Here is a 21,833-nt window from a genome sequence, read left to right on the forward strand (position 1 = left end):
AAGGAATGAAGCACTGATACATGCTACAACATGAATGAACCTTGAAAACATTATGCTAATAAAAGAAACCAGTCACAGGTGACCACCTACTGTATAATTCCATTTATATGAAATGTCCAGAACTGGGAATCTACAGAGCCAGAAAGCAGATTAGTGGTTGCCTAGGGCTGGAGGGAGGGAGCTTGGGGGGAAATGAGGAATGACTGCTAATGGGAATGGTATTAGTTTCTGAAGTAATAAAAACATTCTAAAATTGTGGTAATGGCTCAACTCTGTGAATATACTAAAACCACTGAACTGTAATCTTCAACATCCAATGTTTTCCTCAATAGAAAAAACAAGTGGTGGCTAGCTTCTCCAGCTTCACTTTAATATGCAGAAAATATTTGCAGTGAAAGTTTAATGCTTTAGACAGAAGATGAATGCATTTGTAGCATTCAGTTTTTTCCAGAAACTAAAATTAACTCCTGATGGAAAAATAATTTTAAAAATACATAACATACACATATAAACACAGACCTACACTATTTTGTCACTGAACACAAAATGAGTTTTCAAACAGAAAAGGTTAGTATCCCTCTCTTCCTCATTCTGAGGTGCTCATAGGCTGCTTAGTTAAGATTGGGCACTTGCAAACCACATGACCTCATGAATGCTATCTTATCATATCACAGGTTCCTCAGACTGACCACAACAACTTAAATCAGACAGGCAGCAAAGTAGCACTAAGTCTCTGACACATATTATTGGTATGACATTTTTAGCTGTCCAGTTCGTGGGGAGTGAAAATCTGATTATCTGAAGTCCAACTGCATCTGTGAGATAGGGTTCATGAAAAGCACATGATTTACTGCACTAAAGACTTCCAACCACAATTTAAAATTTTTAGTTTTTGTAAATCTGAGGGAGCTAGCTCATCTTTTACCAATTCTCTTTTAGTTGACACTTAGAGTCACATTTACAAATGTTCCTAGTTTGAAAAAACGTCAATACTATGTTACTATTTCTTTTAAAAATTAGCATTTTAAAACTGAATTACTTGATGCAAAAGAAAGTAAGGTTTTAAAAATGATGGGCTATATTTCAAAATCTTGGCATAGCTGAAGAAACTGGACTTTTAGATTTAAGAACATAAGGCACTACAAAACGAGTGTGAAGTATTGGGTAGTTTGGATAATAGGAAGAGAATACCTAAATTAAACTGAAAAGATTCATATTGGCTCCCAAATGCATCGTTTGGGCCAAGGTCTTAATGAGAATATAATTCAAAACATATCAAGGAAGAAGACTCTATTTTATGGATTTCCTCTTGTTTAATTAAGAAAGCTTTACCCTCACCATCAGATCAATCTCTCTGAATGCTATTTTCAGAAGCACAAACGACAAACAAACTGATCAGGCTGTCTCCAGTTTCAGAAGTGCCCCCCTCTACTGATTTCCCTGTTACTTTTAGAGCTGTTCCTTCTCTCTCTCCTTTCTGAGCTCTTTATTTGCCTCCAAACCTTTGCATATGATGGCTTCTCTGCCTAAATACTCTTCTACTCTCCTTCTCCTGGCTATTTTCTACTCCTCCTTTGACATAGTTTAGGTAGCCCCACACCCAGAGATTTTTGGACACATTTCTAGGCCACAGTGCCATGTGGTTCTACCACACCACTGTCCATACAGACTGTTCTCCCTACCAGTCTGAATTCCTTCACAAGTGGGACAATGACTTTTAGATACCAGCACAGGACTGGGATGGAAAGCACGTTAAAGGTTATTTAGCATGACTGTTTTAGGATGCAACAAATGAGGCAAGGCCTGAAGCATGCTTGGGAGCTAAATGATGTCTAAATGCTCACTGACTGAATGAATATATCAAGTAAGTTGGCATCCTAATGGCACACAGTAAATCAGTGGTAGAACTAGGCCTAGGATCCAGGTCTCCTGACTCTAAGTCCACTGTTAAAAAATGAGTTTCTCAACCATGTGTAGTAAGTTCTTTTTTTGAAGAACAAAGTCACAAAATTCTGAAACAAACTAACCATCAAATTAAAAAACAAAAAATCCAGAACTGTTATTAAGAATTTGATAAATTGCACATATATCTATAATATTTTCCCTCTTCTCCCTTTTATGGATGTGTTTAGAAATACTGGCATGATAATGAAAAGAGAAAGTAAGAGTTCGATGAAGAGTAGGGATAATTAGTTTTTGTTTTTGTTTTAAAATAGGCTCCCCACCCAGCATGCAGTCCAACACAGGGCTTGAACTCATGACCCTGAGATCAAGACCTGAACTGAGAACAAGAGTCAGATGCTTAACCAACTGAGCCACCCAGGAGCCCCAGAATAATCAGCTTTTGAATAAATGAAAAATTTTAAAAATGAATACACAAGTCTTGAAACCTGAGTATATGAATAAGTTCACTGGACTTAAAAACTGTAGCTCATTTGGTTGCCCAAATCAGGCTGAATGAAATCTTTAAGCATATCCTATTAGTTTCACTTAAATGTTAACAAGTACATCTAATACTGTAGTCACATTAAAATCTTATTGGTATCATACATTTAATGAAATGGTTTTTTTTTTATTGTATGGTTTATTTGTGTGTGGTGTAAGTCAACTGTTAACCATGTAATTCATTTCAGGGAAGAGAGAGACTCTTGAGCAGGATCCACGTCCAGTGCTGAGCCCAACGCGGGGCTCAATCTCATAGCCCTGAGATCATGACCTGAGTTGAAATCAAGAGTCGGAGGCTTAACTGACAGAGCCACCGAGGCACCCCGGAAATAGTTTTAAGCATTTAGATCTTATTTTTCTCATGTCTAAGATCGAAGAATATGCTATTAGATTGTGTTTTCATGGGAATGTTAATGGAGTTAAGTCTCTCCTATCCTTATTCAATGAAATCTATTTAAGAACTGCTATAAGCAACTATAACTAACCTGTCACTATAGGCATCATAGTTAGTTCTAGTTCCTTTAAGAAATGCTTATTATTGGAGCATTTTGGTGGCTCAGCTGGTTAAATGGCTGACTCCTGATTTCAGCTCAGGTCATGATCTCAGGATCCTGGGATCGAGCCCTGAGTCGGGTTCCATGCTCAGCAAGGAGTCTGCTTAAGAATTTTCTCTCTCCCTCTTCCTCTGCCCCTCCCCTCACTTGCCCTCTCCCACTATTTCTCTCTAAAATAAATAAATAAATCTTAAAAAAAGAAAAAAAAAGAACTGCTTATTATCATCTGCCTTTACTTCTCATAACTTAAGTGGTATTTGACATCCAGTTTCCCTTAAGTGGTTTTTTATGACTTACATTTCCAATCTAATTGTTGGAACCACTTATTAAACAATTTATAGATTAGTACTAATAGACATTGTCTCACTACAACACATTTGAAAATCTAGCTATTCTCGTTAACTGTAAAGTTCTATTTAAAAACTTGCCACTTAGTGGGGCGTCTGGGTGGCTCAGTTGGTTAAGCGTCTGGCTTCGGCTCAGGTCATGATCCCAGGGTCTTGGGGGATCGAGCCCTGCATCGGGCTCCCCGCTCGGCGAGTAGTCTGCTTCTCCCTCTGCCCTCCCTGCTCCTGCATACTTGTGCTCTCTGTCGCTATCTTTGTGTGTCTCTCTCTCAAATAAATAAATAAATAAAATCTTAAAAAAACAAAACAAAACAAACAAAACCCTTGCCACTTAGTATTGGAAAACACAGAAGTGCTCAAAGACTAATGCTGTTGTAGAAAAAAAAAGATACTAGTTGAAGAAAGAAAAGAAAAGAAAAGAAAAGAAAAGAAAAAGAGAGAAAAGAAAAAAGAAAGAAAGAGAGAGAGAGAAAGAGAGAGAGAGAGATACTTGAAAGAGTTTCCACTGGTCAAATTGAGGACCATTTGAATACCAAGAGAACTGACTGAATCCATGAGTTCATAGTACTGTATTAGGATTTTTGAAAGACTCTTAAGAAATATAAAGCTGAATAAGGCACAATCTTTGCCATCAAGGAACTCACAGTTTAGCTGGTCCCTAAGCATCAAGGAGAGTAAAACAACTCTTACTTAAACAAAATTATGTGCCGTGTTATCTCCCATTTCTGAACTATTAAGTATACTCACTATCAGTATCAACCATACAGTCTTTGTTAAATTAACTTCCACTTTTCCCCATCAGACTGTAAATTCCTTGAGAGTAAGACTACACTGTACTTTGCATAGCATCTGCACAATATCAGAAAAATAACCTATCTGACACAGCTTTGTATCCAAGTCTGACTTTACAATTCTAACTGGTCCTGTTCCTTGGCCAGTGGAACACTGTTTCTCAAGGTTATTTATTTGGTCCTTTAATTCTGAGTACCAGATTCACATCCCTCATTTCTGATTGATTCTATGTTATCTAAACTGGCTGCTCACCCAGATTTCATCCTAAAAATCTCTTAACTCTTCTGAGGCTTATCTTTCCCTAGTGAATACCCCTAAGAGGCTTTTCCTGCGTATCTCATCTTCTCCAGGGTCTAATTCCTTTTCTTACCTTGTTTTTTATTTTTTATTTTCCTTTTTTAAGTGATTTCATTATCTCACCTTACCTCCTCCTACCAGATCCAACTTTTTTGTCATGTTCTGAGGATTCAACTCCAGTTATTCAATGAAATTATCATCAAAAACACATATTTTCATTAGCAGATTTAAATATCTTTTTTTACCTATAGTAGGAATAGGATACATACATAGAGGCATAATTGGGTTGAATACCGCCCCCTTCTATGAATATAGCATAAAACTGGAAAGTGGTCTAAAAGTCTTGAATAAAAAGTAAGGTACCCCGTGTGGGATTATTATAGTTTTTCCTCTGTGTTATATATTCTTTTTGGAGGTAAAGAATGAATGGAAAGATATATAGCCTTGGAGATTTTAAAAAATTAATCTAGAAACAATTGCTGGAAGTTTGGTTACAAGTTAAATAAACTCTTGCAACAGAATGTATTGAATAGCTGAGTTAATTTATGTTCTTGGGTAAGCTTGTATTTCTTAAATAATAGATATATATGAAATTGGGTTAGCTATGTTTATCTAGTTCTATGTTTCTGGGAATGTCAAATTTGGCTAGAAAATCTCAGTTGCCTCTTTTCAGAAAATCATCTAATATTTAAAAGTTAAGATTTTAGTAGCACGTACTGGAAACTGAAGTAGAATCTGAAGGGTCAAGTCACAGCAATTCCCCAGTTTCAGATGGAAGAGAAATCCAGAACCTGATGCTGGAAGAAAAGTAAAGAATACTAGGTGGTAGTTGAGTTCTACTAACTAGGATTAGGTTCCCATCTGAGAGAAGTAATTAATTTAATTTAATTAAACCTTATGGAACTCCTACTACATCTAACATTGACAATTAAATGGGCTGGCAGGATTGTGGTAAGGCAGTGGGATGTAGCAGATCAGAAGTCAGAATGCCTGGGGAGTAGTTCCGTCTCTGCCACCAACTAGCTGTGTAACCTTGGGTAAGTCCCTTAACTCTTATGCCCTCAGCTTCCTCATTTATCAAGAAAAACCAGACAAACTTTAAGAACATGCCTGGCTTAAAAAAAAATGTGAATCTGAAATCTCAGCTTTATGTCTTCTACACAGTTATATTATTACAGACATTAAATATTGTACACTGTACAGTTTTGTTTTTTTAATCTTATGACTTCAAGTAAGATAAACTAACCATACAAGATTAAATGGAACATATAAGAGGATTAGGAATATTCACACTAATTTAAAGAAGTCATTAAACAAACGGTAGTGAGGTTGTGGAGAAAGGGGAACCCTCTTACACTGTTGGTGGGAATGCAAGCTGGTGCAGCCACTCTGGAAAATGGTATGGAGGTTCCTCAAGATGTTAAGAATAGAACTACACTATGACCCAGCAATTGCACTACTAGGTATTTACCCCAAAGATACAGATGTAGTGAAAAGAAGGGGCACATGCACCCCAATGTTCATAGCAGCAATGTCCACGATAGACAAATTGTGGAAGGAGCCGAGATGCCCTTCAACAGATGAACAGATAAAGATGTGGTTCATATATACAATGGACTGTTAGTCATCAGAAGGGATGAATACCCGCCATTTGCATCGACATGGATGGAACTAGAGGGGATTAGGCTAAGTGAAATAAGTCAAGCAGAGAAAGACAATTATCATATGGTTTCACTTACATGTGGAACATAAGGAAGAACATGGAGGACATTAGGAGAGGGAAGGGAAAAATGAAGGGGGGGAATCAGAGGGGGAGACAAACCATGAGAGACTATGGACTCTGGGAAACAAACTGAGGGTTTTAGAGGGGAGGGGGGTGGGGGGATGGGTAAACCTGGTGATGGGTATTCAGGAGGGCATGTATTGCATGGAGCACTGGGTGTTATATGCAAACAATGAATCATGAAACACTACATCAAAAACTAATGATGTACTGTATGGTGACTAACATAACATAATAAAATTAAAAAAAAATAAAGATGTCATTAAAATGGAACATATAAGAGGAATAGGAATAACAACACCAATTTAAAGAAGTCATTAAGAATGAAATTTAAATCTATGAATGGAAGTTTTAAGATTTAAAATCAGTAGTAAACATTTTTTAAAAAGATTTTATTTATTTATTCGAAAGACATCGCACAAGCAGGGGGAACAGCAGGCTCCCAGCTGAGTAGGGAGCCCGATGTGAGGCTCGATCCCAGGACCCTGGGATCATGACCTCAGCCAAAGGCAGACACTTAAATGACTGAGCCACCCAGGCACCCAGAGCTAAACATTTAATTTGAAGAGCCTTAAAGCAATTTTCATAGGAGTACAAATATGATCTCTCATTATCTACATAAGACCTTTTGGCAGCAGAAAAACAATTTTCCTGTAGTTAGGCTTGTGTGAACTCCCGCATGATACTTCACATTGCTTTAACTAGACAAAAAAAAAACAAATTTAAGGGAATACATTCTTTTATTAAGAAGCAGCCATGCTGGGGAACCGGGCACTTTTTACTGTAACAATATGCATGAAAGCTTATAACTCCATGTATTGAAATTTTTTAAAACAATAATCCTAAAATTAAGATTCAATTATCAACAGACATCAATACAAAAGAAAACACTGTATTTGTTCCTTATTTCTGCCCCCACCAATACACTGTTGCTATCAATGCAGTTTGTAAAAATGTCAATTCTATTTTAGGTTATCCTCTGTATACTAGGTAATATACTTGGGGTTTTGAAAGATTTAAAAGGAAATAAAGTGGGTGCCAGAGTGGTTCAGTCAATTAAGTGTCTGCCTTTGGCTCAGGTCATGATACTGGAGTCCCAGGATCGAGTCCTGCATAAGGCTCCCTGCTCAGCAGGGAGTCTGCTTCTCCCTTTGACCCTCCCCCTTCTCGTGCTCTCTCTCGCTCTCATTCTCTCTCTCTCAAATAAATAAAATCTTTAAAAAAATAAAATAAAAGGGAATAAAGACTGGTAGAAACAGTCAATACAGAATAAGCATACAGTTAAAAAACAAAAATATTACTTAGACTGAAATAAAGAGAAAAAATAACTTCCAATAATTATAGCCAAATTACCAAGTTCTTTTCTACCTTTAATATTCTGATTTTAATACCTAGATGAAGATCAATGTTGAATGAGTCTTTTTCTTTTTTCTTTTTTAAGATTTATTTATTTATTTATTTATTTATTTATTTATTTGACAGAGAGAGAGAGAGAGCGCGCGCGCGCAAGCACAAAGCAGGGGGAGCAGCAGAGGAAGAGAGAGAAGCAGGCTCTCCACTGAGCAGGGAGCCCCAAGAGGGGCTCCATCCCAGGACCCTGGGATCATGACCTGAGCCTGAAGGCAGACGCTTAACCGACTGAGCCACCTAGCCGCCCCAGCGTCTTTAAGTTTCTTTAAAAAAATTCACGCTCGGGGCACCCGGGTGGCTCAGTGGGCACCCGGTTCTCCCTCTCCTCCCCGCTCGTGCTCTCTCTTGCTATCTCTCTCTCTCTCAAATAAATAAATAAAATCTTTTTTAAAAAATAAAATAAACTAAATTCAAATTCAAGTGATTTTATTAACTACTTTTAAACTGGGAATGTAGAGCAAGGAAAAAAAGATCCACAGTTACAAATGGGTAGTCTGTCACTTGATCCCAAAAGCTCCTCATTTCAAAAATTCTAGTTTAATAACAAGTGAGTATACATATTAAACATATTAATAATGGTCAGGACACTCAAAATACTTCTTGGTAGATATTTTACTAAATCTATAGCTCAAGCATACATAAACAGTTATCAGAATTTAAAAAAGAACACTCAACGTCTGAACACTTTCTAAGGCAAGCTTTGGAATGGGCTTTCTTTAGATTTCCTTTTATTTACTCAAACTCCTAATTTTGTACTTGGCTGGTAGAAATAAAAGAAGATTCTTGTAACATATGATAGCTTAAAAAACTGTCTCCTCAACAAAGAAGACAGGATGACAGAAGACCTTCTGGGTACTGGGAACGAGCACAAAGGCTATCCTTAAAATGAAAGTTGGCTTCATTTACCTGGGTTGTGTAGTATTTATAGCATCCTATAATAGTGTTTTATGTTGTTTTGTTTTTTGGCCAGCTTTGTCCTGAAATAGCTTACATTTCTTTAAGTTCTTCAGGAAGGGGGTCTCAGTAATTGTTCAGTGACTGACAATTCCTCCTGTCAAGTTCTTTCATAAATCATCCATCATTCTCTGATAAATGGTAAAAAAAAAAAATGCTAAAGATATCTTTCTTAATACATTCATTCTTCAAGAGGACCAGGGGAGTTTATAATCTAATTAAAATAACTATGTTGAAATGCTCCCTTCTTGAAAGTCTCCTTTCGGGGGCTCCTATATCAACAGTTGCCAGTTTCCCTCGCATCTCACTGGTAGTTTCGATCTCCTTTATTGGCTCTCTTGATCTTATAGGTCAGGAGTGTCACAAACTTATTCGTAGAACCCCTTCCCTTAACCTATGAATAACATTTATATGCCAATAACTACTATACCTATTTTTAGCCCCCACATCTTTTTAGAACCTCACACATATCCACTGCCCACCTCATATTTTCATTTTAATATTTAATAGGAATCTCAATTTTAATGTAAACAAAATAGAGCACCTGGTATTCTACCCTTCCCAACCTCAGTAAATGGCACCAACCAATCACTCAGATGTCAAGCCAAGAATCTCCGGAGTCACTGACTATTTTATCTTACGTCCCTCATACAATCCATCAGCAAGTTCTCAACCACTAAAACATATCTTTAATACATTTCACTTCTCCCATCCTTCTAAACCCTTTGTTACCTAGACTATTTTAACAGCCTCCATTTCCCTGTTTCTATTCTTGCTCTCCTACAGTCAATTCACCAAATAGCAGGCAGGGCAAATCAGATCACATCACTCCTTGCTTAAAACCATCCAAAGCCTTCCCACTGAACCAAGAATAAAACACATCTATTTATCCTAGCTTATAAAGTGCTATATAGGATTTGACCTCAACTACCTCTTTAATCTTATCTCATGCTATTTTTTCCCCACCCTGCATTATACCCCAGCCACATTAGTATGATTCTCACAAAGTCCACTACATTTCCCCCAAGGTCTTTGTGCTAGTTGTTTCTTCTGCCCAGAATGTTCTTTCCACTGATTTTTGCACATCAGGAAGCTTCTTAGCATTCCTATCACAGCTTTTATATTACCTTATTAGCAAAGCCTTTTGAAATCATTTATTTATTCAATTTTTTTTTTTCTCCACGGAGTGTCTATTACATGGCAACATTGTTCTATATGCTGGGGGAAAAGTTACTCACGTACACATTAAAACCATAATGAGAAACCTCTTCACAGCCAAAGAATGACTAAAATTAGATAAAGACAGACAATCCTACACGTTGATGAGGATGTAGAATAAGAATGTCTTCACCGCTCATGGAGTGTAAAATGGCCTAACCACTTGCAGCAATGTTCTTAACAGACTAAACTGGAAATAATTCAAATGTTCACCAACAAAAAGAGAAATAAATTATAGTATATTTATACAAAGGAAAAAGTATGCAGTGATGAGAATGAATAATCTATAGCTACATTTTAAAATAACATGGTTAAATTTCACAATTTTAAGCAAGAGAAGCAAGACACAAAAGAATATATATTATAAACAGCCACTTACATAAAATTCAAAAACTTAAACTATTGTATTAAAGTTGAGATCATGGTTATCTTTGAAGAGGAGGGAGTAGTGGTTGCGAGAGAGTATGAATGTGGCTTTGAGTCTATTTCTTGGACGTGGGTGTTAGTTAATGGCTGTGATCACTTTGTGATAATTTACTGAGCTTTAAACTTGTCACCTGGGTACTCCCATGTTGTACTTCTATCAAAAGTCTTTAAAGAGTTTGTTCTTTAATCTCTTTCAATTTTTATGATTATGAACCCATTCTACTATAAAATGTTAAGGATAATAGCTGGTCTATAATAGGTGATCATACTAGAAGGTTTTGTTCACAAATAAGCAATGAAGAAACTGCTGTTTCGTCTCACCATCAGAAATAGTTGTGGCTCTCCTAACCGACTGGTCTGTCTTCATTATACATTCACTCTGACATGTTGAAAGTGACCAGGTTTCCCTTTTTTTGTGTTAACTGCTGAAAACCTTAGAGCCAAGTTTGAGGTCCACTTACAAGAAATATATAGATACTCCTGTGGTATGCATTTTTGTATGGGTCTTATTCATGGCTCCATACTACATTCCTATAGTTTTCTCTCCTTTGTCTCACAAAATTGTAGTTGGCTATTCTGCATCATTTACAACTTGCTTCATTATATCTAGAACAAGGCAGGGTATTTATTAATGAACCAAAATGCTCTTAAGGTTTTTTTCCCTCTTTCTTTTCACAAAGATATAGTTTGTTTTGGTTTTACTTCATTCTAAGTTTAATACATCACAGTCAAATGAAAGTCCTGCTTCAAGCTTCTGCTGCTTACTGATTATGTGACTGTGGATATGTTATTTAGCCTCTCTGAGACTATAAAATGAGAATAATAATTTTCACAGGATAATTGTGAAGATTAAAATAATCATCCAAAGTATCTACACCCAGTTTAGCAACTACCACTAGAAACCTTAATGAAAAAAGGGAAAACTTGCTCTACATAGAAAACTTACTAAGCAAACATAACTAGAATTACTTTTGTGAGATTTTTAAGGACATAAAGCACATTAAAACTACTATGACATTATAAAAATTCAGCAAAGCTGTTTAATAAAAAATATTTAATTTTAGCACAAATGAATTATCTTTAGACTGGAATAAATTTACCTATTCCTACAACATCCACCAGAACATATCACCATCAAGAACAAGTGAAAACATAATCTATATCTAAAAACATTTTCAAATCAGCTGTTTAGTATGCATTTTCCTAAAAAAATAATACAGTAAATGGCAGCAAGGCTCCAAAGGGCCCAGAGAAGCCTAGTCAAGTGGTAATTTGGCTGAACCATAAGATTATACTTCTCAGTATGTCTATACCTACATGAGTCTTGAGTATATTTCTTTTAGCTTCTAAATAAGAATAACTTTCTACCTTTTTCTAGCTCCCTTTCCTGGCATTCAGAAAATATTCTTTGTCTTCAGTGCTCAGTAGCTGTAAGAAGACAGACCTATGTTGCAAAAGTACATGGCTATTCATTCCTAGAACCTACAATTTTGGTTTATGTATCTGACTTATATGTTCCTGATGTCCAATCTGCGTGACAAATTTCTTTTCATTTTTCAAAATCCAATCCAGATGCTGTTACCATTTTATTCCTATATGTTTCAAAGGAGGCATAGCATACAGTAGTTAAGTGCATGAATGGGCTTGGAGTCCTGTAGTCTGAACTAACATCCTACTTCTATCACTAACTACGGTATGACCATGGGGAGTTATTTAATACCCCAGAACCTCAGTTTCATTACATGTAAAACATGAATAATAATGATGCTACCTACTTCATAGGAATGTTGTGAAGATTAAAAGAAATAATGTAAGTATAACATTTAGGACGGTGTCTGGCACAGAGTGACTATTAAATGAATGGTAACTACTATAATGCAATATTTTTCATTATGTATTACAATTCGTTTATTTGTAACACTGGTCTCTGTTATTAGGCTGTGAGCCCCTTGAGGGATATGAGTTGTGTTTCAATCTTTATCTTTAGTTCTAAACACAGTGCCTAGTAGGTGGTATGATTATAGATGGATGGGAAGGTATGAAGTGGGGAAGATGGAACAAGGAAAGACTTGAACTGGGATCCAGGTTCTTTTCTACGTATGCCATGAAGACAAGATGTACAGATGGGTGGGATTTAACCAAGGCTCTTGACAGATCTGGAGCAGCAAGGGTTTCCGCAGTGGCTTCTATGAGGGTCTTGGCAGGGTGTAAGAGGCTCCAAGTTAAAACATTCCTATGTGAAGTAGGTAAAATTAAGAGCATAGTTAGGTGGTGATGGTAGGAACTGCAGGGGTTGGGAGTCAGAGAAGGCACTTGGATGGATCACCGTAAACTGCAGGAAGTGAAGATAAATCTCCACTTGCAATGCTAACAGGGAAAGAGACGGAGCTCCTGTGGCGAGGTCAACTGCAGAATTCACTTACTGGATGTATGCAAATTAACGTTTCAGGGAGGAACAACACAGTTAAAATATTGTCATTAATTGCCATTCTTTAGATTTTTAAACATTGATGACATATTTTCTAATCTAATGTCTATAAACAGCACAGAAAACGACAGGCCAAACTTGATTCAATCCTGGCTCAATCATTTACTACTTGTATAACCCCAGCAAGTTACTTAATTATTGTGAATCTGTTTTCATATTTATTCAACTGAGAATACTACCATCATGTGGGATTATTATGAGGGCTAGGAATAATACATATGAAGTATCTGACACAATGCCTGACCAATGGAGGGTACTCAATAGTAACTACTATTGTTATTTTATAGATCAGCAAAGTTTCTCTCAACATTTCCTTCAACATTTTGAGAAGTATAAAAATCAGCTGCTAGAGTGAATCCTAACAGTCACATGTTCAAATATAACATTAATATTTGAAATTTTTATATTGAAAGCTAAAGATTCTGGCCATTTCTAGCACACAAGGCAAATGTTAAGTTGGAGAGATCAGACTGACTTTGGTTATGGGCTTTTTTCCCCATTGTGAAGTGCTATAGCACAAGAATGAAAAATCACCAGAATAAAAAAGTGATACCTTCCATAATCCTCTTAAGAAGCTGGGCCAACCAACAGCAATGTGCATAGTAAGTGTACTTACAACTATTACCTGGGTTTAAAATTTCACTTGTTTTCACTTAACCTTTCTTTAGTTGTAAACCTTTGAAACGGGTGAACGTATTAAAATCTGCTCCGAAAACATAATGAAAAGGAACCTCTAACTGAAGACCTATAATGGTTTCACTTTATCTAGTAAATTTAATCTCTTCTAGCTTTGAAGATTCACCATAAACTGGTTCTATTCAATCTGCCCTTCCTTCCCACAACTTAATCACATTAATTGTTAATTGAGTCTGGCCTCTAAATCCACACCCATGCTGGCTCACTCTCACCTCTGCACTCTTGTGTGGTCCCCAGCTGCACGGTACTCACCCTCTTCTCTACACATTCTCTCACTGGGGCCTGCTTAAGCCCAGGGCCTGTGTACTTCGAATAACACAGTTAGCATCTCATCACAAACTGCTCTAGTTTTTAATTTACAAAACCTAGCTCTTTATTTTAATGGTAGAAAATTCTACTCTATTAATTAATTTTCTTTCCATGTTTGTGCAAGACAAAAGATTACCTTCACAGGGCACACATAAAAAAGTGACATTAACATGAGACCTCTCATGAACTGTTTTCTGGCAGTCCTGATGAGGAGATTATCATTATTTTTTGTTAAGTAAATCTGACAGTAAAATTAATGTTGGCTGATTTTTATTTTAGCCTAGTCGTGGAAATAAAGTCAATCCCTACACAATTTTGTTAATTCAGCAACTCTAAGCTTCCTAATCACTCTAAGTCAAAATTATAAAGGTGAGATGGCTTTATTTTAGTCAAAATTTCCTTTGAGAAAAGCTTTTGAATACAAGGAATAACTCCTAGGGTTCTCAAAACAATAAGAATTTCTAGAACATCTTATTTGTAACTTGTTCTTTCACACATGGCTATTAGGTCAGAACAGATTATAAAAACTGTACACAACTAAGTAAAGATTACACATAATCCTGAATCCCTTAAATGCTATCGTGGTTGAAAATCACAGGAATGACCCCCAAAATTTCAGGAAAGTTAAATAAAACCACATTTAAGATTTATCATTTTTGTTAATGTTTTGTTTCTCCATTCAGAATTTACTTAGATTGACCACCTCCGGGAGGTATTACCCAAAACACTCAGACTTTAACTGAAGGATGTAATACCAGGAAAGAGTAATGTCCAAACTTTTCCCTTTGAGGTTTAAATTAATTTAGTGGTCAAAATGAGTTTCTTTCTTAACAAAAGAGGTTACGTTACCCACTTAAATCTTATCACTGTGAATAAACCTTATTGTACAAATAATTCAAGATAAGAAACATGCTTTTGTATTCATGTTTAGATAAGTACTTATCATTAGAAAATAATAAAGGACAAGGAAATTGACCTAGAGCCACATTAATAAGAAGCATCTCCCTAATCAAACACATTAATTTAAATTACTTACTAGAGTACTTACTAATAGCATTTGAAAATTTCATGAGTCGAATCTCACAGATTCAAGACAGTGCCAGTTTAAAAAGTGTTTAGATACTAAGAAATCTGTTAACTGATATTAGGCAAGTATCCTTTTTTGCAATCTCAGTAATACCACCATGAAGGGAATAAGAAGACAAGAGTAAAAAGACTTCCCTCTATCCACAACGGTAAATAACACAAATCTATTTTAAAAGTATAAAGAAAACCTTTGTTTAACTGATGTAACTTAAAACACCTAGACAAATTATCAAAGATTTTTAGATCACAATAAAAAAATATTTGCCATGCAAATATTAATTGATCATTTTAGATCATGATAAAAAGGTTTGAGGAAAATTAATTCTCAATATTGGAACAGAACAATTCTTACTAAAAAGACAATTTTCTAAAATATTATTTAATCATAGTCAGGGATTCACAGAAAATATTTATCATGAAAGAGTCAGTCGTAACCAGTAATAAACCAGTAATACAGTGTTGTTACAATACAGAGGAAGGAAGAAAGAAATATGTGAAGATCAAAATTTATCACTTACCTCATGATTCAGCTCTGCTATCTGATCTTTCAGTTCCCTAATATACTGGTTAGAATCAGACTTGTTAAGCTGTCCTTGGAGCTTTCCTTCTTCTTTCTGTTTTGTGACAACAGAACAAACCAAAAACAAGAGACAACTTTCACAGCATATACTCAAATATTTGAAGATATAGGACAGCATAAAGGCATACCCTTTAGCTAAATTCTGAACTAATCTGTTCTCAAACTATCTCTGGAAAGCAATTTATAGTAAACTATACTGAATATTTCTAAATGACACTTAGTGGAAGTTGTTTACCACACATACAACTTACAAAATGTACCTTGGAGAGACTCTTAGAAACCAACAATTGAATGGGTCTATAGTGAAAAAATTACCCTAGAAATTCAAAGGCATTGTCCTAGTTACTTTGAGCACAAATGATTTTCTATCCATACCATAAGAGATTCAATGCTTAGTGATAAGGTAGTGAGCCTCTCATAGCTACATTGGGAATCAGCTTTTGCTTGGCGAACAAAGAAGAGAAAAAAGAAAAGGTTCTGCAAACCACTCTTAAAAGGGGAGGAACAGTTCTGAATCTCTTCTGTTTAATTAACTTAGGAATGTATATTGGGAGTCCTAGATACAGCTGATTAAAAGGTGCTCCAATATAACAGCTAGATCCAGAACCATAATGTGACCACTTTCCAGGGATATAGATTGGAAGGGGAGAAGCTGCCTTTTTCTTTACTATCTGAAAACAAATGTGTCTTTTAAGACATAGGGCTGGGTGCCTGGGTGGCTCAGTGGGTTTAATGTCTGCCTTCGGCTCAGGTCATGATCTCAGGGTCCTGGGATTGAGTCCCACATCAGGCTCCCTGCTCAGTGGGGAGTCTGCTTCTCTCTCTCCCTCTGCCTCTTCCCCCTGCTCATGCTCTCTCTCTCCCCCCACCTCTCTCAAATAATAATAATAATAATAACAATAATAATAATAAATAATAATAAATAATAATAAAAGACATAGGGCTTATTAGAGGATGAAACTGAATTGTTTTTGACATCTCCAGATTATTTCTAAAAGCCATGTGTTGATGCTTAAAATGTTAAGCAGCTCTGATCCAGAGACAGCTACTGAAGCTACTGAAGCTCTGAGTAACTCCTGATACCAGAAAAGTACCAGTTTACTTTTAATAGTCACCGACCCCTCACTTTCCTTCCATGAAGACAACCACTGTTGATAATTTTTTAGTGTAATCTCATGATTTTGTACATATATAATCAAACACAATTGCACACACACACATTTTTTACTTATACTACAGACACTATGTACACTTTCCTATACTTGTTATTACTCTTAAAAACCCAACATGCCCCTTGTGAGGCTCCCTGCTCTGTGGGGAGTCTGCTTCTCCCTCTCCCTCTGCCTGCTGTTCCCCTGCTCCTGCGCTCTCTCTCTCTCTCTCAAATAAATAAATAAAACCTTTAAAAAAAATCCAACTTAAAGATCATTTAATATCAGTACATACAGAGCAGAAAGATATACATTTCAATTTGAGTTTTGAAGTTTCTGTGAAAGTTATCTTAGTGCTATCTGAGTATTTATAGGTTTTTACAAAGTAGGTTTTAAAACGTGCTGTAGGGGTCCTGTAAAATTACCTCGAGAGTAATGGGTTGTACTGCAGAGCACTTTCCCATGTGGAGATCTCTACTGCTATCTTTCCACTCACAGTAAGAAGGGACCCTGGATATCATCTGGTTTGGTCATCTGCAGCCAAGCACATGCTCTTGCTTTCTACACACCTTCTCCTAACATCCTTGGCAGAAAGAACTAACTAGAACTGTTCCAGTAACAGAACGGGTGGCTCCCCTATGAAGTCAGGGTACCGATCCAACAGAACTGCTCTTCTGCACTAACCGTCCTTCCCACCTTGATTGCGTTCTTATATACCCTTACTCTGTTCTTCAAATCCTATCGAATTATTCCTATAAGCCCACTCTTTTTGTTTTTCTGTTCTTCTCTTTTTGGCAACCTGCCTTAAAAATCTTTTATTAGAATATGGCCTGCTGAAGCAGTTTAACTAATAATCATGTAGATATAAAAGAACAACTATAGTTCCTACAGGTTTTAAAACATTTCTTATATATTTGAACACATGAATATCACGTACAATCACCTAAGCAAAGAACTGTCTAATTTACGGGCACCTGGCTGGCTCAGTCAGTGGAGCATGCGGCTCTTGATCTTGGAATTATGAGTTCAAGATGCACGCTGGGTGTGGAGATCACTTAAAAATAAAACCTTATATATTTATATCAAAAAACCAACTGTCTAATTTAACAATTATATTCCAAATGTGCTAGGACTCTTTTTTTTTTAAAGATTTTATTTATTTATTTGACAGAGAGAGAGACAGCCAGCGAGAGAGGGAATACAAGCAGGGGGAGTGGGAGAGGAAGAAGCAGGCTCCCAGCGGAGCAGGGAGCCTGATGCGGGGCTCAGTCTTAGGACCCTGATATCACGCCCTGAGCCGAAGGCAGATGCTTAACGACTGAGCCACCTAGGCGCCCCAAATGTGCTAGGATTCTTAAACATATTCAACAGACACTTTATGATTTTTAGCTATAAGCCTGTATTTAAGAAAAAAAATATTTTTTTTTGAGAATTTAGTAAGAAATATTGGTTCGAGCCAAAGCAATCCTGAGAAAGAAGAACAAAGCAGGAGGTATCACAATACCAGATTTTCAAGATACACTACAAAGCTGTAGTGATCAAGACAGTATGGTACAGCAAAAAAATAAAAAAATAAAAGCCCGGTGATGGGTATCAGGGAGGGCACGTATTGCATGGAGCACTGGGAATTACACGCAATGAATTATGGAACACTACATCAAAAGCTAATGATGTACTGTATGGTGATAAGAAAAAATAAATAAAAATTAAAAAAGACAGTAATACTAAAACAAAACAAAACAAAATAAAAAATAGACACACAGATCAATGGAACCCCAGAATAAACCCATGATTATGTAGTCAATCTATGACAAAGGAAGCAAGGACATACAATGGGGAAAAGAAAGTCTCTTCAATAAATGGTGCTGGGAAAACTGTATAGCTAGCTACAAGCAAAAGAATGAAACTTACACCATACACAAAAAACCCCTCAAAATGAACTGAAGACCTAAATGGGATACCTGAAACCATAAACATCCTAGAAGAGCACAGACAGTAATTTCTCTGACATTGGCTATGGCAACATTTTTTCTACATGTGTCTCATAAGGAAAGGGAAACAAAAGCAAAAATAAACTACTGGAAATACACCAAAATAAAGAGCTTCCTGCACAGCAAAGGAAATCATCAATAAAACAAATAAGCAACAAGACAAAACCAAAAAGCAACCTCTGAATGGGAGAAGATATTTGCAAATGATATATCCAATAAGGAGTTAATATCCAAAAAACCAAACAATCCAATTAAAAAATGGGGAGAGGACTTGAGTAGACATTTTTGCAAGGAAGACGTACAGATGGCCAACAGACATGTGAAGAGATGATCAACATCACTCATCATCAGGAAAATGCAAATCAAAACCATATGAGATATCACCTCACCCCAGTCAGAATGAAGGGCTAGAATCAAAAAGACAAGAAATAACAAGTGTTGGTGAGGATGTGAAGCACAACGAATCCTCATGACCTGTTGGTGGAATGTAAATTGGTGCAGCCACTGTGGAAAACAGTATGGAGGTTCCTCAAATTAAAAACGTTATAACCATATAATCCAATATTTCCACTATTGGGTATTAACCCAGAGAAAACAAAAACACTAATTCAAAAGGATAAATGCACCACTATGTTTACTGCAGCATTATCTGCAATAGCCAGGAAGGAAGCAACTTAAGTGTCCCTCAATAGATGAACAGATAAGGAAGATGCGGTATATATACAATAGAAAATTACATATCCATAAAAAAGGATAAGATCATGTCATTTGAGACAACATGGATGGATCTAGAAGGTATTATGCTAAATGAAACAAGTCAGATTGAGAAAGACAGTTACCATATGATTTCACTTGTCAGTGGAATCTTAAAAAAAAAAAAGGAAAAAATGAACAAACACACAAAAAGCACAATCAGACCTATAAATACAGAGAACAAACTGACGGTTGCTAGAGGGGCAGGGGGTGTGGGTTTGGGCAAAATGTGTGAAGGGGAGTGGGCTTCCAGCTGGGAATGAGTAAGTCACAGGGATAAAAAGCAGAGCATAAGGAAATGATACCGTCAATGCTACTGTAATAGCAATGTAACGGACAGACGGTAGCTACATTTGCGGTGCACATACTGTACAAACTTGTCAAATCACTAAGTTGTACACCTAAAATGAATGTAACATTATGTGTCAATTATACTCAATTAAAAAAAGTAAAAAAGGAGAAATATTAATTTGACCAAGAAAGGTAGAACCAAAACAGCAGAGTGACTCAGAATCCTAATCACCTCTGAAACCTTCCCCGTTTTTTCATTTATGTGAACGAATAAAGTCCCTTTATGATTTAAACCAGTTTAAATATGGGTTTCTGTTACTTGCAACCAAAGTAGTAACAGCTAACACTCTTGAGCACTTACCAGACCTTCTCAATTGATGTTCCCCAGAGGAATTAAGCCTTAACTTGGAAAGCATCATTGTATGCAATGAATTAACTTCCCTCCTATGCATCTAAAGTGGTACTATGTACCATCCTCAGAAGAAGTGAGAAGACAGTTACTCAAATTATTTTCTGTAAGACTTAATTCTCTTGTGCAACCCTGATAGAGACTGGGGCTAACAATGTGCTAGGAACTGTTCTGAGCCATTTACATGTAATCATCACAACTCTGTGTAATAGATACTATTATTATTTCTAATTGAGTGAACTAACAATTGCCTAAGAATTACATAAAGAGTTGATACATTTTTCTCCCTAAATTATAGCATTCTACACATAAGAAACACTGGAGCAGGCAAGAATATATATGGGGATTTATGCAAAGGACCAAGCAAATTAGCTTTTTTGGATTTGTTTAAAAAATCTCATGTCTTTGCTTGAATATTTATTTTAGCCCCCACTTATTTAAATGGGAATCACAATACAAAAAGAATTGAAGAGAAATGTTACAGCATACTTTCATTTATGGCCCTAAGCTAATGACTCATAGTACCATTTATAGTTGTAAAATAGTGTTTACATGTAATTATGCCTGCATCTGATTTTTAATCACTCTCCTTTTTAAATATTTCAGAAACACAGAAAAAGAACAAAAGAACAATATAATAAAGACTAATAAATCCACTACCCAAAGTCAGTCTGTTTCATGACTACCCTGTTCCATGATTTCCCTTGGTTCTAGACTTATTCCATCTCAGTCCTGTACATCTCAAAGTAGGTAAAGAATATGTCAAGCAGAAGGGAATAAGTAGTGAGGAAGTCAAGAAGGAAGAAAAGAAGAACGTGGAGAAGAGAGAGAGAGAGAAAAAAAAGAGCGAATATTCACTGACATAAAAGAAGCCATTATTTTTATAGAATGTATTTTCCAAATCCCATATGTGACATGAGGAACAGCAGCCACAACTGAGTAGGTAGATATATTTCCAAAGGGGACTTAATTTGATGAGAATCACTCCTTTGGGTATATGTTCAGCTGTCTTCTTTGAGGGCTTTTAATTTGAGACTAATTTTAGCATTGTGCCATATAAATTACCTTGAAATGGTTGATTAAATGGAAAGTGCAACTGACTACTAGGAAGAAATCCTTGGGGATGAGATGGAAAGGCCAGATATTTGTGGTTTGGAATCAGACTTAGAAAAGTTACCTTTACATCTGGTCCCCAGTGAAGGTGAAGTTCTTGAGGATTTTGGATATCCCAAAGCAAGAATATCAGGCAGGACAAAATAAAATTCTCAGGGTGAATAAAATTACAAAGTCCAAGGTAAGCTCTAATGTTGTGAGACAGAAGTTCAAGAATGCAAAATACTTCAGGTTTGAAAGTTTGTCAAATGACCAATTACCATAATTAATACCAATTCTTTATCATAGGGAAACCTGTATGAAAGAAAAGTTTGGCATGATAGGAATCATTAAATCTGTTTTACAAAAAGTGACTAAGTGACTCCAAAGATCTGTTTCCTCCAAAGGTGGGTCTTAGGAAGGTTTAGCCAAAAATTTTATGCCTTGATTTCTTTAGAGTATTTAATATAAAACAGAGCAATTGAGAAATTTTACAATAAAGAAATGGAATGTTTTAACTTGGGGGAAAAAAAAGACTCCTGAAAGATATTTGTGAAAATCAAAGAAGCCCTCTTAACACAGACTTTATGACTAAAAAAACCAGGTTTTCCTTGAATTTCTATTCATTGTAGAAAAAAGGCAGAATTTCAAAGAGAAAAACTTTATATATTTGATTAAACACAACTGCATATAATTGTTCCTTTAGATTTAAATATAACTGTACATAAGTTTAATGTTAGGTTTCTTCTGGAAAGCTTTTA

General features: G+C 36.1%; 1 protein-coding gene across 6 annotated transcripts in view; it reads right to left on the minus strand.

Moving 5' to 3' along the window:
• Window positions 1–21,833, minus strand: part of EVI5 (ecotropic viral integration site 5) — a 190,663-nt gene that overhangs the window by 14,463 nt on the left and 154,367 nt on the right. For all 6 annotated transcript variants that reach the window (XM_045801783.2, XM_087866105.1, XM_045801782.2 and 3 more), the window contains one exon: window positions 15,324–15,419. In XM_045801783.2, the coding sequence (XP_045657739.1) occupies window positions 15,324–15,419 (96 nt within the window). The remainder of the gene's footprint in view (window positions 1–15,323; window positions 15,420–21,833) is intronic.

The sequence above is a fragment of the Ursus americanus genome, chromosome 12, assembly GCF_024610735.1.
Source record: "Ursus americanus isolate L20-20 chromosome 12, mUrsAme1.1.p, whole genome shotgun sequence".
In the NCBI taxonomy this organism is placed as follows: domain Eukaryota; kingdom Metazoa; phylum Chordata; class Mammalia; order Carnivora; family Ursidae; genus Ursus; species Ursus americanus.